Genomic DNA, 16,232 nt, shown 5'->3' on the forward strand with positions numbered 1-16,232 from the left:
ATGATGTTTGATTCATGGCGTCTTCCAGCAATTGAGGGAAAATTGAGTGTACCACTGAGATGCAACCAGAAGATGTACTGTTGATTTGGTCTGAACTGGTGTGTGGTCTTAAGTGGACACATGACGTACGGCAAGCTGGGCTACTGTAGCTCGTCAGGGATCAAATTCCGCAGACACCATAACTCCATATGACACTGGCATGGAGAGAGGAGTTCCCCAACACATGACAGGCAAAAGAAAGGAACCACAACACTGCCATTTTGGTTTTATACCATTCTTAAATGAAACTGGTATAAGAGGCGATACCTCATGACTGTAAGATGTGGTGTCGCGTGTAAGGCATCCAGTAGATTCAAGTACAAGTGCGGGACTGTGCTGAGAGCGAGACGAACAGCAGCTACTTTCATCCCATGCAAAGCACTAAGAATAGAGCATCCATATAAGGAGTTGTGAGAGTCTGCTGGCATCAACTCGGGGGACGCAGCACAGTTGCTGGACTGTGGATTGATTTCTCGACTCCCTGTTGGTGGCCATGTGACCGCAGGAGCAGAGCAGAATAGAAATAAACACACAAGTGTTCAAACTCTGAGGAAACTCATGACCGGCATAACAAGGCGCTCATGTGATCCACAGCATTTCAAAGGGAGTCGTTCTCTTATAGATTCTTATTAGGACAAGACATCAGGAAGTTATTACTCCAGCGGGTATCAGACATACCAATGTGGAATACTGTCATTTCAGACCACATCCAAGCATTCTGGCTGGCAGTGTTTGGCGTGACAGACACAGCTGTGCTGAGAATGAGGAAGACCTTTTCTTTCTATTCATAATCACTGCTCTAAATCTACCGTATGAAGCACGTTACATGACTGTACTCCTTGATTGCCAGCATCTCAGCAGTCAAGTTCCCCCCTTTAAATGATGTTTTAGAAATTAATCAGAATGAATGATCAAAACAGCTCATTATCAAATTAGCCCAAAAATGTCTAAAAGCTATCTATGCCTCCTAGTAGCGATTGGAATGTTGGTTCCTTTTACCAGAGGTGTGGACTCGAGTCACGCAACTTGGACTCATCGAAAGTCATCATTTTGAAGACTCAACTTGACACCATCATTAAAGGGGACGTATTGCTGCCTTTCTTCTTTACTGACCTATACATGTTCTTAGCATGTTGTATTCCCGTGTTAAAAGATGCCAACACATCAGATAATGAGGGTTGCACATTTGGAAGTGAGCCCTGAAAGTAGTTTTGGATGGCTCTGCATGCTGTTTTTTTTTAAATCTCCAGCAACCTGGACTTCCTCGGCTGCAGATTTCCTGGAAGTCCTCAGGAGCGCATGGGACTGTGAGCAATCACAGCGGAGTGGGTTCACCGGGAGGAGGGCCGGAGGTGAGGTAATGTAAATTACACAGACCGTTTGGGCAGGCATCAGGAAATGCATGGGAACACTGCAGGAAAAAGACCAGAGTCTGGAAGATCTAGAAAGCTTTCTGTGAGGGTTATCGTTTGTAGCTTCTCCCACTTCTGCCTTTTACTGACTACCTGTCACTCACTAAAATGATTTGAGTAGTCCCGAATCATTCGTCACAAAGCGCATGAGTAGAAAGTCACACATACGCAACAAGTTGGACTCGTGAGTTAGTGAAACCCAAGTCTTCGTCGAGTACCAGTGAGTCAGTGAAACCCAAGCCTTCGTTGAGTACCAGTGGTGTGAGTGAAACTCGAGTCTTTGTCAACCCGTGAGTGAGTGAAAACAGAGTCTTCGCCGGGCACCCATGACTCAGTGAAACTTGAGTACTGGTCAACCCACGAGTCTGAAATTTGCTGGCTGAGTGACTGAATTGTTCATTTTACGGAGTCTGAGCTGCAGCTCCCGCAGAAAGGAGCGTTGATGCGAGGCTAGATCCATTAATTTTTCCACAAGGTTAAAGTATACAAATACCGTTCCAATTAGTGACATGTTAACTGGTTCCTGTTTTTAAATGTAGCCCTTGATAGCAGAAGCCAGTAAGTGAATGACCTCACATCTCCACTACTACTAATACTACTTATCTTAATTTGAAAACTCATTCTTCAGATTGTTTAAAAATAGTGGTTCTCAACTGGTTTGGTTGCAAGACCTAACATCGACCCTCAATGACAAGCAGCAACCCAAATTGCATAAATGTTTCAAGTCTAAATTCTCAAATATCTTCATTGAAAGGGACTGCTTGCAACGGGTACGCAGATCCATAGGCAACAACATGAGATGCATTCACAGACATCGGGTCAATGCATTTTTTTCCCCAGGCAAAGACCCACGGCCCACCAGTTGATAAAGCCTTCGTTTAAAGGGCATGAAACGTTAGCTCCAAAAGCATGTGCCACACCATAACAGTTTGACATTGCAGTGCAGGAGGCATGCACTACACACGCAGCTGTCAAAGGTCACTGTGTTGAACTTTGCTGTTTGCCATCATTCACAAACAGCACGCTCATATCGATACAAGCCTCTGGACCAGTAAGTACGTTAACGACACAGCCCGTGTTTCCCCTAGCATTATAATTAGGGAGGGGGTCTATATAGCACCAGATCACAACAAAAGTCATTTCAGGATACTTTTCTTATACATGGAGAAAAATTATTAAAGATATTGTATGTTTATCAATGCCAAGGCTAACTGATAATAGAGATAATGATATGACTAATGTTCTTGTGGAATTGAAAGGCCGTTTACTAGCTAAGCTGGGCTGTGTTCTGCCTGACTGATCAAACATCTGCATTCTTTTCAAGAAAAGCGACTGCCTCAATCTGTGGAAATGAACAGTGTCAGCAAATACACATACACAAACTGCTTCCCTGTGGTTTAAAGTAGGCCAGCCGACTGCTCACCTTTACCAGGGTTTAGCACTAAACGCAAAGGTGCCAACGTAACCATGCTGACAGCCTCAAGAGTTTCCAAAATGACAGCCAGAGTGGACAACTCTGCAGTGATGTTTCAGATGGCAGTCAGTACACAGCCTCAGTGGAGTGTGGGAAAAGGAGTTTTGAAAAAAAATTCACCATCACTGCTATGCGCAATGAATGATTTCACTTATTTCTTAACTTTTTGCACAAAAAAAGCCATCACCGTGGAAGTGAAAAGGGACATCATCAGAAGCTCCGAGAGTGGAGACACACCCACCAATAGTCCAACTGTGTCTATTATTATATAATATTAGATAAGATCGGTATCGTTGACCATGTAAAAAGATCTGCTCCTGTGAAAGTAACAGTGATAACTAAGAAATGTAGAGGTCTTATTATTGAGATGGAATGGTTGCTGGTGCTCCGGTTGGAGGACCAAAATCAATACTGTAGTCCAGTGAGCCTTATGTTGATTCAGGAAGTGATCCTGTACCCTCCAGGTTGTAGCTTAACTGAGGGTGAGGGAGGGTGTGCCGACCTGGGCAAACGCAAGGCTTTCTAAAGAAAGACAGAGACAAATGGAAGGGCAGGATACATGATCTGGGAGGTAGAATGAGGCATTGTAGGAATGAGGAATGAATATGAGTGTGCATGGCAGTACAGAATATGAGAGAATGGAATGCAACAATGGGACATAGCGGAATGACGAGGAGCACCAGGATTTTACTTTGCATTCGAAAAAGAAAGGAATGTTATATGCCTCGAGGCTTGAAGCAGGTCAGCGCTTCCCACTGGATTGCAATCTAATCTGGATTATGTGGCGAGTGTACAATGGCAATTGAATAGAGAAGGGGATGTTTCTGGAGCTGTATCTAATGAGTACTCACTTTTATTGTAAATGTTGTTCCAAAATTGGAGGAGAACGTTGACGTCAAGCGGGCAGGAGGGTTTGGGGGGACTGTGTCAGAAATAGACATATTTATCATTTACTCACAGATATTTACCATTCACTGGTGGTCCTGAATCGTAACCCCTGTGAAAAGCATAGATTTACTGTATTGCTGTGTTTTTCAAAGTTTTGGTTGCATTTCCATATGTTTTGTATGCGTTTCTTAGAGTTTTAGTTGCCCTTCCAGAAGTTGCTTACTACAGATATAGTAAGCATATGTGCTTCCAGAAGAGTTTTTTGCATTCATTCATTCATTCATTCATTTTCTAACGCTTGTCCTCACAAGGGTCGTGGGGGGGGGGGGGGGGGGTGCTGGAGCCTTAATTGATTGAAGTTCATTGTAACTTCAACACACACAGCATCACTGTCATATTAAAAAAAATAGCCATGCTGACTCAGCAAGACTCCATATGGACAACAGCACAAATCTGCTTTTGGAAATCTTCCTCTCCATTTTACTGTCCATCAATACCTTTGAATTGTTCACAGGAAAAAATCGAAACTGCCCTTGAAAATTTAGTATTTGAGATGATGTTGTTATTTGGTCTTTTGGTTCTTTTGTATGAAACACGAGGCAGAAATCTCACCAAAAAGCAGCACATGATTCTTCAAGTGCTGCGAGAAACGAGGCATTAGGATGGCATGGAAATGTTGTAAAAACAAGACAAAACCTTGAATGAACTCTCCATTCAGGACTCAGAGTGTGTCAGATTCCACAGATAACTAGCCTTCATCCACTCTCCTCATCGTGTTCATCTAGAGAAGGCCTTGAACAGAAACATGGGGGCTCGCCAAGAAGGAGATGCAGAAAGAGATTGAGACAGCGACAGATGGTGAGCAATGGCGAAAGTCTGTCAGCTCCCACAAACACAGCTCACAAAAAGATACGGATCTTCAGCTTTCAGGTAAAATTTCAGGATGAAGCTAAACTGCACGATAAATTTTACAGCAAAGGTCTCAAACTCGCGGCCTGCGGACCGCATTTGGGACTAGTCTGAGGCCCCCGCCTCGATATGAAAGTTCAATGTTAGTGCGGCCCGTGCAAGTTTGATATGGATGCTGTATGGTATCATGTAACCAGAAATGACAGCTTAAAGCTGTGTGCACACCGGACATTTGCCCCGCCCATACGCGAGCGAGCCCGCCTGTTTTGTTTTTTCTCTCATCATCCACGGCTGAGATCACCACAGTCACTGCGCTGTACTGCTGTGAACTGTACAGCAGTACAGTTGTGCTGTGAACTGAACTGTGTATGATGCTAACTTGCTAATTGGGTAGAATTATATGAAGTTCATTAATGTTCATGTTAAAGGTTAAATAACTGTTAATATTGTTCATTTAAATCTGAAAAAAAAAATTCTCGACCCACCAACTATATTTTTTTCTCATTTGCTGTTTTATTTTTTACTGATTTATTTTCTTTATTTGTTTATCTTTTCATCTTATTCTATGTGGAAAAATAAAAATGAGGATATTTGTATAACCGTGGACTGTTTGGACTGCTTTACTTGTGGAAAAACGGAACCAGAGCACTGAAAAAGTGGAGGGCACGGCAGAAGCAAAAGCAGTGAAGACAGTTTTTTTTTGCTGTTTTTAATAAATGTGTGTTGTTTTTTTTTTAAAAACCTGATGCGGCCCAGCCTCACTAAGACCTTAGCTCCAGTGGCCCCCAGGTAAATTGAGTTTGACACCCCTGTTCTACAGGTAAACGTATTGGGACGGAAGGAAACCCAGCCCACAGAATGGCATATATATATATGTCATATGTCATATACCTAGTGTCAGAATGTCAAAAATAGACATTATTATGAACACATGATCAACAAATTCAAGACAAAAATCACAAAATTGTATCGGCAATCTACTGGTATCGACCAATACCAAAATCAGCAGGATTGCAGACCCCCAACAATTACTCCAGGAATGATCGGTTCCTCTGTCATGACCCTGAGCAGGATAAGCAGGACAGAAAAATGAATTGATGAATGGGCAATCTGTAGCTCTCCATTCCCTACATGCAGGGAACGTCATCAGGAACCCTATCACACTTTTCTCAGCGGCTGAGGCCAAACTAAACACTTCAGATAACGATATGGAAGCTATGCGGCAAAGGCCTTCCAACAGAAATTTTATCTGCGAGAAAGCATTGTGACTGTAACACGTGCTGTTCTTACAAATGGATGCTTGCTTGTTCTCTTGGCAGTCTAAACAATGCACACTGAGCACTGTGGGAGCAAAACCACGCACACACCAGGGCTCGACAATAACGATGTACCGATGGCCCGGGGCAAGTTAAAACAAAGTTCGGGCAAGTAAATCCAATCATTAATATTCCCGTCGGGCAAGTGCACTTTGGCATGCCATACTGCCAAGAGTTTTTTTAAAGCGGTTCTTGTTGGGTGTTGGTAAAACACGGACTGCGTAATTCCGGTGGTAATTTGCAAACCAATCCTTGCAAATCTTGAAATGGACCAATCAGAATCGTTTATTTAGACTGCGGTCTGTAATCCACAATCCGCGTTTTACCCACACCCGTTCTTGTTCGCGATCAACCAATCAGCGATCGTTTGACTAGGAAAACATCTATCATGGCGTCCCTGCCAACATCGTCTAATTCTTCAACAACTTCTGAAGGAAAACAGCAAAAAGTGATGAACCAGTGCCTCCTAAACAAGTATTTTATTAGCGGCAGCAAATCAAACGATGGCACAGGCGAGTGAATCACATTGCTGTGACAATTTGAAGTGGTCACAATGAAACACCACCGATTAGATCCAATACCAAGTGCTGATTTTGCACAAGCTACAAAATCTAGCGCTTCCATTTCTCTGTGGATTTTTCTCACCTTTGCTTCACAAATTATTGTTTGACCACTGAGCATTTTTTCTGGATTAAAAACACTTTACTAGTACACAAATGTTTCATTGTGTTGCACAACTTATAAATATCACTGCTTACTACAACTACGATGTGTAAGGTAGCATGGCATGCCATGTTAACATACATCTCCACAATTTTTCAGACATTCTTCCAAATACAATGCATCAGTACTATTATCTGATGAATTATCAGCATATATTGATATATGATATCATTATGGCAGTCTTTTCATTTTACATGGGGCAAGTTCGGGCAAGTAGTTCTCACCTTAAGGATTCCCCATGGGCAAGTCATTTTTGTTTTTAACGTAGAGCCCTGCACACACACACACACACACACACACACACAAACAACCATGCTATCTAATGGAAAGTTCATAGGTCTTGCCCTTGTCATGTTAAAAGAGTGAGTACACCCCGCAGTGAAAAAGTCAAAATTTGGTCCAATCACCCATTTTCTTTCCCCGCTGTCATGTGACTCATGATAGTGTTCAAAGGTTTGAGGTGTGAATGTTGAGTGTTGTGGTAAATTCTTCCACTGGTCACTGGAAGTTCAACATGGTAAGTCATGGCAAAGAACTCTCTGAGTAGGTGGAAAATAAGAATAGTTGCTCCACATAAAGATGTTCTACGCTATAAGAACATTGCCTAGACCCTGAAGGAGAGCAGCAGCACGGTGGATTCTCCTCACCACGATCAACCACACATGTTGAGTGCACGTGCAGTGTCATATCCAGTTCGTAAAATAGATGTACAAGTGCTGCGATCGTTGCTGCAGAGATTGGGGGGGGGGGACCCATATGCTGCATCAAATTGGTCTGCATGGCTGTCATCTCAGAAGCCTCTTCAAGATGATTCACTAGAAAGTCTGCACAGAACATCCAATCATCGCTTTGTTAAATGCATTTCAAGCCAAACTGGGATGAATCTGAAGTCCTTTCAATCTCACACCACACCACTGGCGATCAATGGGACCTTTCAGCTTGGACCTTTCCAACTGAAACATAATTTTCCCTTGAGCTTGCACACGCTAGCTATTGAGATGATATTTACCAGTGTACCCTGCTGCTGCTATAAATAAATGTGGTATTAGCTTATATAAAGAACAGCACACAACCATACTCCCAGTACTCCCAGTCTGGAAGAGATTATGGCCTGAATGACAGTGAATATAGAAAGTCAAGACGTTAAGGATTGTCATGGTTTCACTCCTAACAATATTACATCCAAGAGAGAAAGACAAAGCAAGAGGAAGGAGGTACGCAAGTATTTTAAAAGTACATGGCTACAATGAAAACTTCTGTTAAATACATATCAGGATGTTCTGGACGAACACACGTCTATATGTGATACGTGACACATATGTGTAGAAGTGTATCAAAGAGTAGTATTTTAAAACCAAACCTTCATTTTTGTATTCGCAAATAAATAAAAATAGACTGAAAATCATAAAGTATGTGTGTATTTATTTAGTCAGCGGCTAAACAAGCAACTCCAATCTCCAAGCTAGACATAAACAGTGTCATAATTGATCAACCCACACAGGTATCATATCCTTGTCGTTGCACATTACTTACAGACAGATCATATTAGAAAGTTAAGTACAAAAACACAAAAAGCATCCGGCATGCTCTGTATCCTTTCATTTGTGTGCCTCGCTCAAAGTCAACTGTGTGCATTATTGCCAATAAAGTAACCACCAGTACTCTATCAATACCATGGTGACCATGGTCAGTTTCCTTGTTTATTTTGGGTAGGTGGAAAAAAGCTTCTGTCACTGCAGGGTTTGTTAGCACTAACAATTCTTCCTTCGTTGTCGCGCAATCTCTTGGAGCGGTGTCCTCCTCATTCTACTGTCTACACAAAGCCTTGCCTTTGGTGGCAACACTGTATGCCAAACGAATGAATGTCGGCATGGCTTGGCAAGCTGGTGTCATGACTTGCCCCCCATCTGCTGCAAAGTTTCACTCTCTTGCTGCAGGCTCAGCTTCTAAAACCTGTAGCTCATCCACCGCATATTCAAGCTCAAGAAGCGATGGTTCTGGCTCCAGTAATGTTTGAAATGATCAAAATACTGTGACTGAGTTGTTAGCATGTAGGCCACACAGTCAGGAAATGGGAAGACCTGGGTTGGAATCCCCCCTCTCTGTGTGGAGTTTGCATGTTATCCCCGTGCATGCGTGGGTTTTCTCCGGGTATTGCGGTTTCCTCCCCCATTCCAAAAACATGCTAGGTTAATTGGCCACTCCAAATTGTCCATAGGTATGAATGTGGGTGAGAATGGTTGTTTGTTTTGATTGACCCTAGTGAGGATAAGCGACATAAAAAATAGATAGATATTACCTATTATTGTGAATGTACCTATTACTGTGTGGTCACATACACGTACATAAAACATGATTGTCAGTTTTTTTAGAAATAGGTGCCTCCCATGACATACATTGTTAGTTCCCTAATGCTAACCTTTTTTCTCCCTTTAGAATGCACAGAAAAGGGACATGAGCGCCTTTTTCATATAAGGATGGATGATTGGCAACATTTCAAAAAAAGTGCAGTTTTTGATTAAAGGCAACACATTAGTCATGTTTACATGGACCCAATTATTCCAATTCCATTTGGGTTATTTGCTCAAACGGAAAGAATGTAACCTTTGTATATACCTCATTCCAAAAGAAAAGTGCCAATCCGAATGAATATATTATCGGATTCACAGGGGAGGAATATTCCTTTCCCCAATTCGATTGAGGTATCTTGTACCCGCTCAATCGGAAAGTTGTCAGACTGCGTTCTTCTTCTGCGTTCTTCTTCGTTTTTCTTCTTCTGGCGGTTGGCAAGCAGCTTTCGTGTGCATTACCGCCATCTGTGGAACAGAATCTAAACCCTTCTATACGCCATTCACAAGTCCAGTTTTATTAAAAAAGAAAATACGTACATATTTATATAAAACATGTGCCGAACTTAATTATAAAATATTAGCAAGATTGAACTTTATCTTTTCCTGTTCCCGGGTGCATTCTTTCAGCGAATAGATATGATGTAACATGCAGCTCGAGACGTTCTTTGTTTTAAAAAAATGGAGGCAAGCAATAGGCACTGGACAGCTGCGGAAAGGTTGTTTTTGATTCAAACTAAATTTCAACAGTGGACGAAAGAAAAACTGGCATTACGGAGTTATCCCAACAAGTGAAAGAAAAACTCGAGGAAGTCGGTGTCACGTGATGTTGGTGTTTACGCTTTACTGCGCATGCCCCATTGACTATTCTGATTGATTATAGCGGCGCATGTAGACACGCGATTGGAGTATTCCTTTCCATGTATACCATTGCTTTCTGAAAGGTCATTTGGAAAGAGAAAAATTCCTCATGTAAACGTGACTAATGATGGCAAAGTTGCAGGACCATCTAATTTTGCAAACCACACAAGCAATAATGATGACGGTATCAAAACTGCACATATCTACAAATATCAACAGAAACTGACCCATATGCAACGATGTGTGCCGACGTCAGCTTAAGAGTGCTCTAATTAGAAATAATAAGAACACGGAAGACCAGGATTTGGTCGACATAGACGTGTTGTCGACATAAAAGAGGCCGAGCTAAACGGACTCCACCATTTAAAGCATGGGTAGTTAAAACAACTTCCATGTGGATTTCTTGCTTGACCCGTAAAAAGCATATCAGTCAGGAAGGGAAAGAAAGTGGTGTGGATATAGAAGCAGCTCTATGTCGAGTCTCTGAGAGGCTAAGGGATACAAACCATATCTCCCTTGCCCCCCAACCAATTACATACATACACTCACATTGATTCATTGAGGCGACAAGGTGTAGTGAACACCAGCCAAGACATGAGAGTGCTCTTACACACACGGACATACAATCGTCACATTCATAATCTCAGCACATTGAATCATCCAAGCGGACAACTCTAGTCTGAGGGGATGGTGCAAGATCCGGGGTATCCGGGGTAGGTGGATGCACGAGACAAGAATGGTTTCACTCTTAAAGACAACCAATACAATGAATAACATTAAGAGGCATGGAGGATTACCTGTAGGTCAAAGAACTTGCTGTATCTCCTGTAAATGACGTGGGAGGTGTTGTCAGAGTAGGTGACATTGATTAGATACACCTGCCAAGGAGAAGAGATGAGCAAAATTAAAATGAGGGATGCAACATGTTTTTTAGGAATAAAATCGTACTAGCCTGCGGTGTGTTTTTTTTTTGTTGTTGTTGTCCCATCCAGCCATTGGGGCAGATAGCATTGTTGATCTAAATGCCCTTACATGCTAGACAGATTTACATACATATACATATATATATATATATATATATATATATATATATATATATATATATATATATATATAGTATATACACACACATATACAGTGCATCCGGAAAGTATTCACAGCGCTTCACTTTAATGGAGTATTTTGTGTAGAATTTTGAGGTAAGAGATTAAATCAATACAATTTGGAATGAGGCTGTAACATGACAAAATGTAGAAAAAGTGAAGCGCTGTGAATACTTTCCAGATGTATATACACACACACATACGTATATACACACACACACACATATATATATATATATCCATATATACGCACATACATACACATATATACATACACATATATATATACACACACACACACACACACACACATATATATATATATATATATACATACATACATACACACACCTGGATAAGTGGAGGAAAATGGATGGATGGATGGATGGACAGTGTTGCACATAAAAGTAAGGCTGACATTTGTAAGAGTAGGCTGTTCCTATTTAATTATATTGTCTGCAACACATATGTACAGCTTTTTCCTGTGGTTAAATGGTCCAATGTGTCACATTTGTTTTCAGAAGAATCTATGAACGTGAGTAAATGAGGAAATCGTAAGCAAAGGTGAAACAGAAAACAACTCTTCAGGAGGTTCAACGTCCAAGAAAGAAAGAAAAAGACTTTGTACATTTCTCTGCCAATTGAGAAAACGAAGAGAGCTTGAAGCTGGGAATTATATATTTATATATCACAAGAACAAACTGCACGTTTGATTATTCGACAGTGAATGGCAATGCTTCACATTAGCAGCTTGTTTTTTTTCTGCTAAGAACTTCATTTTTGAATGGTGACAGTATAAACACAATAGTACAGTACAATAGTACACTCTGCAAAAACAATAGCACACATTTTATATAGTATATTGGAACAACTTACAGTTCTAAAGGTTAAAATGGGCACAAAGCGATTCAGTATTCAAGTGATGAGAGCAAAAGAACGTGGTACTCGGTTGGGCAGAGAATGTGGGTTAGCCACTAAACGCAGTGAACCCCGCCTAAACGACTATATTTAAAGTAGCGTACAAAACACACACCCACCAATGTCTCTGACTATCACAGTAAAAGGGCCATTTGTGTCCCCAAGAATAAAACCTATCCAAGATAGGTCTGTCAAAGGATACAAAATGTCATCAAATTAACGTTTTCAAATGTATTAATCATGATTAATCACCATTTGCCACTATGAGTGAAATGTGCTAATTTTGCTGTGTTTTATTAAAAGCAAGATAAATTACAGCCTAGGCTCCCAAAGTGGGGTACGCATACCACCAAGGGGTATACCGCTTGTAATTGTGGTACAAAAATAAAATTTGAAAACAATTAGTGCCTAACAATCACAATTACGAGTGCACCTGAACGCATCACGGCGCAAGGGGAAAGGAGCAGAGAGTGGCTAAGCACAGTCCTTTCATCAAAATATTTTGGGGTGGATATTTTTTGGATAAATCATTGCAACGTGTTTCGTGTGAACTAAAAAAAACTCACTCCTGTTGCTTTCTGTCCCGTTACTTGGATCAGTCATCTTCAGCTTAAAAAATTGGCACAATTTTTTATTTTTTATTTTTTTTGGGGGGGGGGGGTTCATCCATCACTTTTCTAGGTTTATGGGATGAGCTGTAGCCTAGTCTCTTGTAGGTACTTGTAGGTGAAGGCCTCCTTTCTATGTTACCACCTCCCTATGCAAAAAATACATTCCAAATATGAACTGTTAGTGGTCACACTTACATGTCGGTTTCACAAATAGTACAAATGAGATTGAATGGATACCACAAAGTGCGTCTTTGTGTATTCTCTCCTTCCCTGGCTCTATTTTTGCACTGTGAATAGTCTTATCTCATGGGACACGGTAGCTTGGGAAACCGGGCCACAAATCAGCCTGCTCCGAGTCCCAAACACAAGTCAGCAAGGCTCGGTTCTGACAATGACTTATTTAAGCAATTTGATGAACTCAAAAAACACGTAATTTTGGAAGTATTAGAGAGCTCTTTGGACAGTGCTGTCATTAATACAGTAGACCCCCCCACTGTTCAAGGGGGTTACCAGTGAATGCAAACATTTGCGAACAAAACTAAAATGCTGAATTTTCCTTTCTATTCCAGTTTTTGTTGTTACTATTACTAACAATGCATGCACGTGCATCATGGTCATGCAATAAAGCTATAATTCAGCCCCATCACAAACAGATTGCAGGATTGTGGGGAACACGAACGTGACAAGTGAATTTCCGCATAGTAGGATTCCTTATTAATAATATATTAATATTTTCATAGACGCAGAAAACCTTCTTACACCCTTTTAAATATGTTAACGTTATTAGAGCCCTCTAGACATAAAATAACACCCCTATAGTCACCTTTACACTCCTGTTACCCTAAATAGTAGATGTAATCAGAAAAGGTAAGACATACGACATAAACAAGACAAAATACGTAGACTCCCACAAGAATTGGTATTGTAAGAATTGTCCTGTACAGTACTTCCTGCAGTGGCTATTGTCTCATCAATGTAACATTGCTGATACCTAGTGTCTAGTAACAAATCTTTGAATGTCTTTGAATGCGTTTTCTGAATGCCTTATATTTGTATGTTGACTTGTGCTTGAAAATGCTTAATTTCAGTCACAATTGCTTAAATATGCATTTCTTTTTAGTAATAATAGGCTGTATTAATTGATGAAGCAACATGATTTATTCATTAATATCCATCCATTTTCTATGCCGCTTGGCCTCACTAGGGTATGCTGGAGCTTATTCCAGCCGACTTTGGACGAGAGGCGCCATCACCTGGTCGCCAGCCAATCACAGGGCACATGTAGACAAACAACCACTCACACTGATTTATTAATTAATATATTTTTAAAAAACCTTGATAGAGTGAAGCCATGAAATTCGACACAAAAAGTGACGAGGGATTACTGTATTCATTCAATGCTGTCCTTTTCCCCATTATTTGATCATGCACTGTATATAATGTACAAAATTGTGAGCATTAAAAACACATTTTCATGCCATTAACCTGGGAGATGATCACAATGGAGAGCTGATAGTCATGCCGGAGGCAAGCTATAATTAACCCGCCATGTGTAGTGTGTTGAGAGCATTTGTACTTGATGAGTACTTGAAGGTGAAAGAGTACATACACAAGGCAAAAGTAGTGGGAGAAGGGGTTAGTGTAGTCAGTGGCAACCCACATCTTATTTTGCCCCAAGGCCGTGGCTATGTTTCCGCTATGGCTGTATGAAGTGAAATGCATGCGTCTCATTTGAAAGGAATTACATTGACAGAAAGTGAGCAACGGTCCTAACAGTAACCACAAATGATCACATTGAGACTTCCTTCTCACTCATTGCAAAGCCCCTGTTGCCCCCTGCAACCACTGTTGTTTTTTAAGGCCTGTTTCATTTATGCTATTTCATATTTTTATTACAGTGCTTTAGGTGTTAATCTACATACAATAGGTATATGTTTCGGCTTACAATAAAACTCGACGTATATTGTCATTGTAGGAACGGAACTCTGTTATGCCGTACATTTTTTTTTTTTTAACCAGAAAACGTGGTGTCATTCTCGTTCTTTTTCAATGTGAGTTTGCAACCTAGGCTATTGAGTGCAGGGACTCAACACAGCCCATCATATAAAACAAGGGTGGTATTGATGAGTAGAGAAACGTGTAGACGTTTTTCTTGATGTGTGGCCTTAACCATCATGGATATGCTCATGGTGCAGACCATTTTTGGTAGTTTATATTCTATATATTGTATATAATGATTTGTCATCTTCTCTCTGATTCACAATTGCTTCTTTATCCACTCATAGACAGCTCTCTGGTTTTCATGTTGTTTTCACCTCGAAATGCAGGCTCCACAGGCAAAAAACCTTGCCAATCTGAAACTGAACCTAGACATTCAGTGTCATTTATTGATGATTGGAAGTGAGCTCTGTGTCAAAACTAGACATTTTTGGCTGCATTAATTGGTTGGGATCTCCTGTACTGGTCCTGCATTTATCAAACCAAAACGTGCAGCATCGCCCACATGCAATCGCTCATTTCCTGAAAATGTTGACAGGTATGTGAAGGTTTTGCTTTGCAGTTCAAACAATCCAAACAACTTGCACTCCCAAAACCAGCTAGACACTCATGAACATCCCCCAGCATGATCTTCATCAGTGTAATCACAATCTTTGATATTCCTGTCGGGTGTGCATCCATTTCATGAGACTCGGTTATGACAGCTCGATGACCCTGAAGGACATCAACGTGTGCCTCTGATGAAGACGTATGCCTGTGGTGACGTCACGGCAGCTAGGCTACACGTATGCTACAGGAAAACCTTAGTAGTTTCCACAGAAGCATAAAACGCCATCTACTCACGTAGTGTTTCGACGGGCTGCGTCTCTTCTCCACGTCCACCACTTTGACGTCCAGCACCGTCCGGACTTGCATCTTGACCCTGCAAAGGCTATACATGAAAGCTTCAAATCACGCCAGCGTTCATCGCCCACACGAGGAAGACATCAGCTCGCTCTCGGCCAAAAAGTGAAGCCAGTTCCTTTGTGTCTGCATACCTGGACGTCACAGTCAGGTAGCTCAGTCCCGCGCTAAACGCACCCTGTATTCCATCAAGGGTTTTTGTGGAGGTGGGAAAAAAAAGAGTAGGGTGGTCTTCACATAACGTCCACAAAGAGCTGATAACGTATCACTCCATTAGTTACCCCATGAAGAAAGAATCACCACAAGTCATTGCTTCTTGGTTTGGCAGGAAATTGTATGGACGGGGTTCCGTATATTTAGTAAAACAAATGGTGGGTTTCCGAGGTAGATCAGTTGAGAGGAACACACTGCAGGCCAAGTGAGTCATGAGCTGCTTTCTGGCCGGAGACATGAGCAGCTGCGAGCGTGGCTACAGATGTTTCACAGACGACCAATCAGATGAAGGCAGAACATGAACGACGCCGTGAAATGACTCAATGCTGCCCCCATGTGGACAAAGCCACGCACGTACATGTAAGACGATACAATACCTCCAGCATCCTTAATGCGTCGGGCAGTGGCGGTTCCAGCTGCAATGGCGCCCCCATCCACCACCACCACCTGTCCATTTAATCCACTGCTACATCAATCGTTTTATTAGCAGACCTGTCAACATTTGCATTATAAAAT

At 41.4% G+C, this 16,232-nt stretch overlaps 1 protein-coding gene across 3 annotated transcripts in view; it reads right to left on the reverse strand.

Annotated features, from left to right (window-relative positions):
* sh3pxd2aa (SH3 and PX domains 2Aa) overlaps positions 1-15,933 on the reverse strand; it is a 120,449-nt gene extending 104,516 nt beyond the window's left edge. Inside the window, exons 1-3 of one of the 3 annotated variants that reach the window (XM_058077433.2) lie at positions 15,638-15,933; positions 15,444-15,531; positions 10,768-10,848 (exon numbers count right to left, since the gene is read on the reverse strand). In XM_058077433.2, coding sequence (XP_057933416.2) covers positions 10,768-10,848; positions 15,444-15,515 — 153 coding nt within the window. In that variant the 5' untranslated portion in view covers positions 15,516-15,531; positions 15,638-15,933. Of the gene's footprint in view, positions 1-10,767; positions 10,849-15,443 lie in introns of all 3 variants that reach the window. The other 2 variants (XM_058077424.2, XM_058077441.2) reach the window with 2 other exon arrangements.
* Positions 15,934-16,232: the final 299 nt, after the last annotated feature.

Source organism: Doryrhamphus excisus, linkage group LG9 (assembly GCF_037039965.1).
Source record: "Doryrhamphus excisus strain RoL-2023G ecotype Guam linkage group LG9, RoL_Dexc_Guam_v1.1, whole genome shotgun sequence".
Taxonomy (NCBI): Eukaryota; Metazoa; Chordata; class Actinopteri; order Syngnathiformes; family Syngnathidae; genus Doryrhamphus; species Doryrhamphus excisus.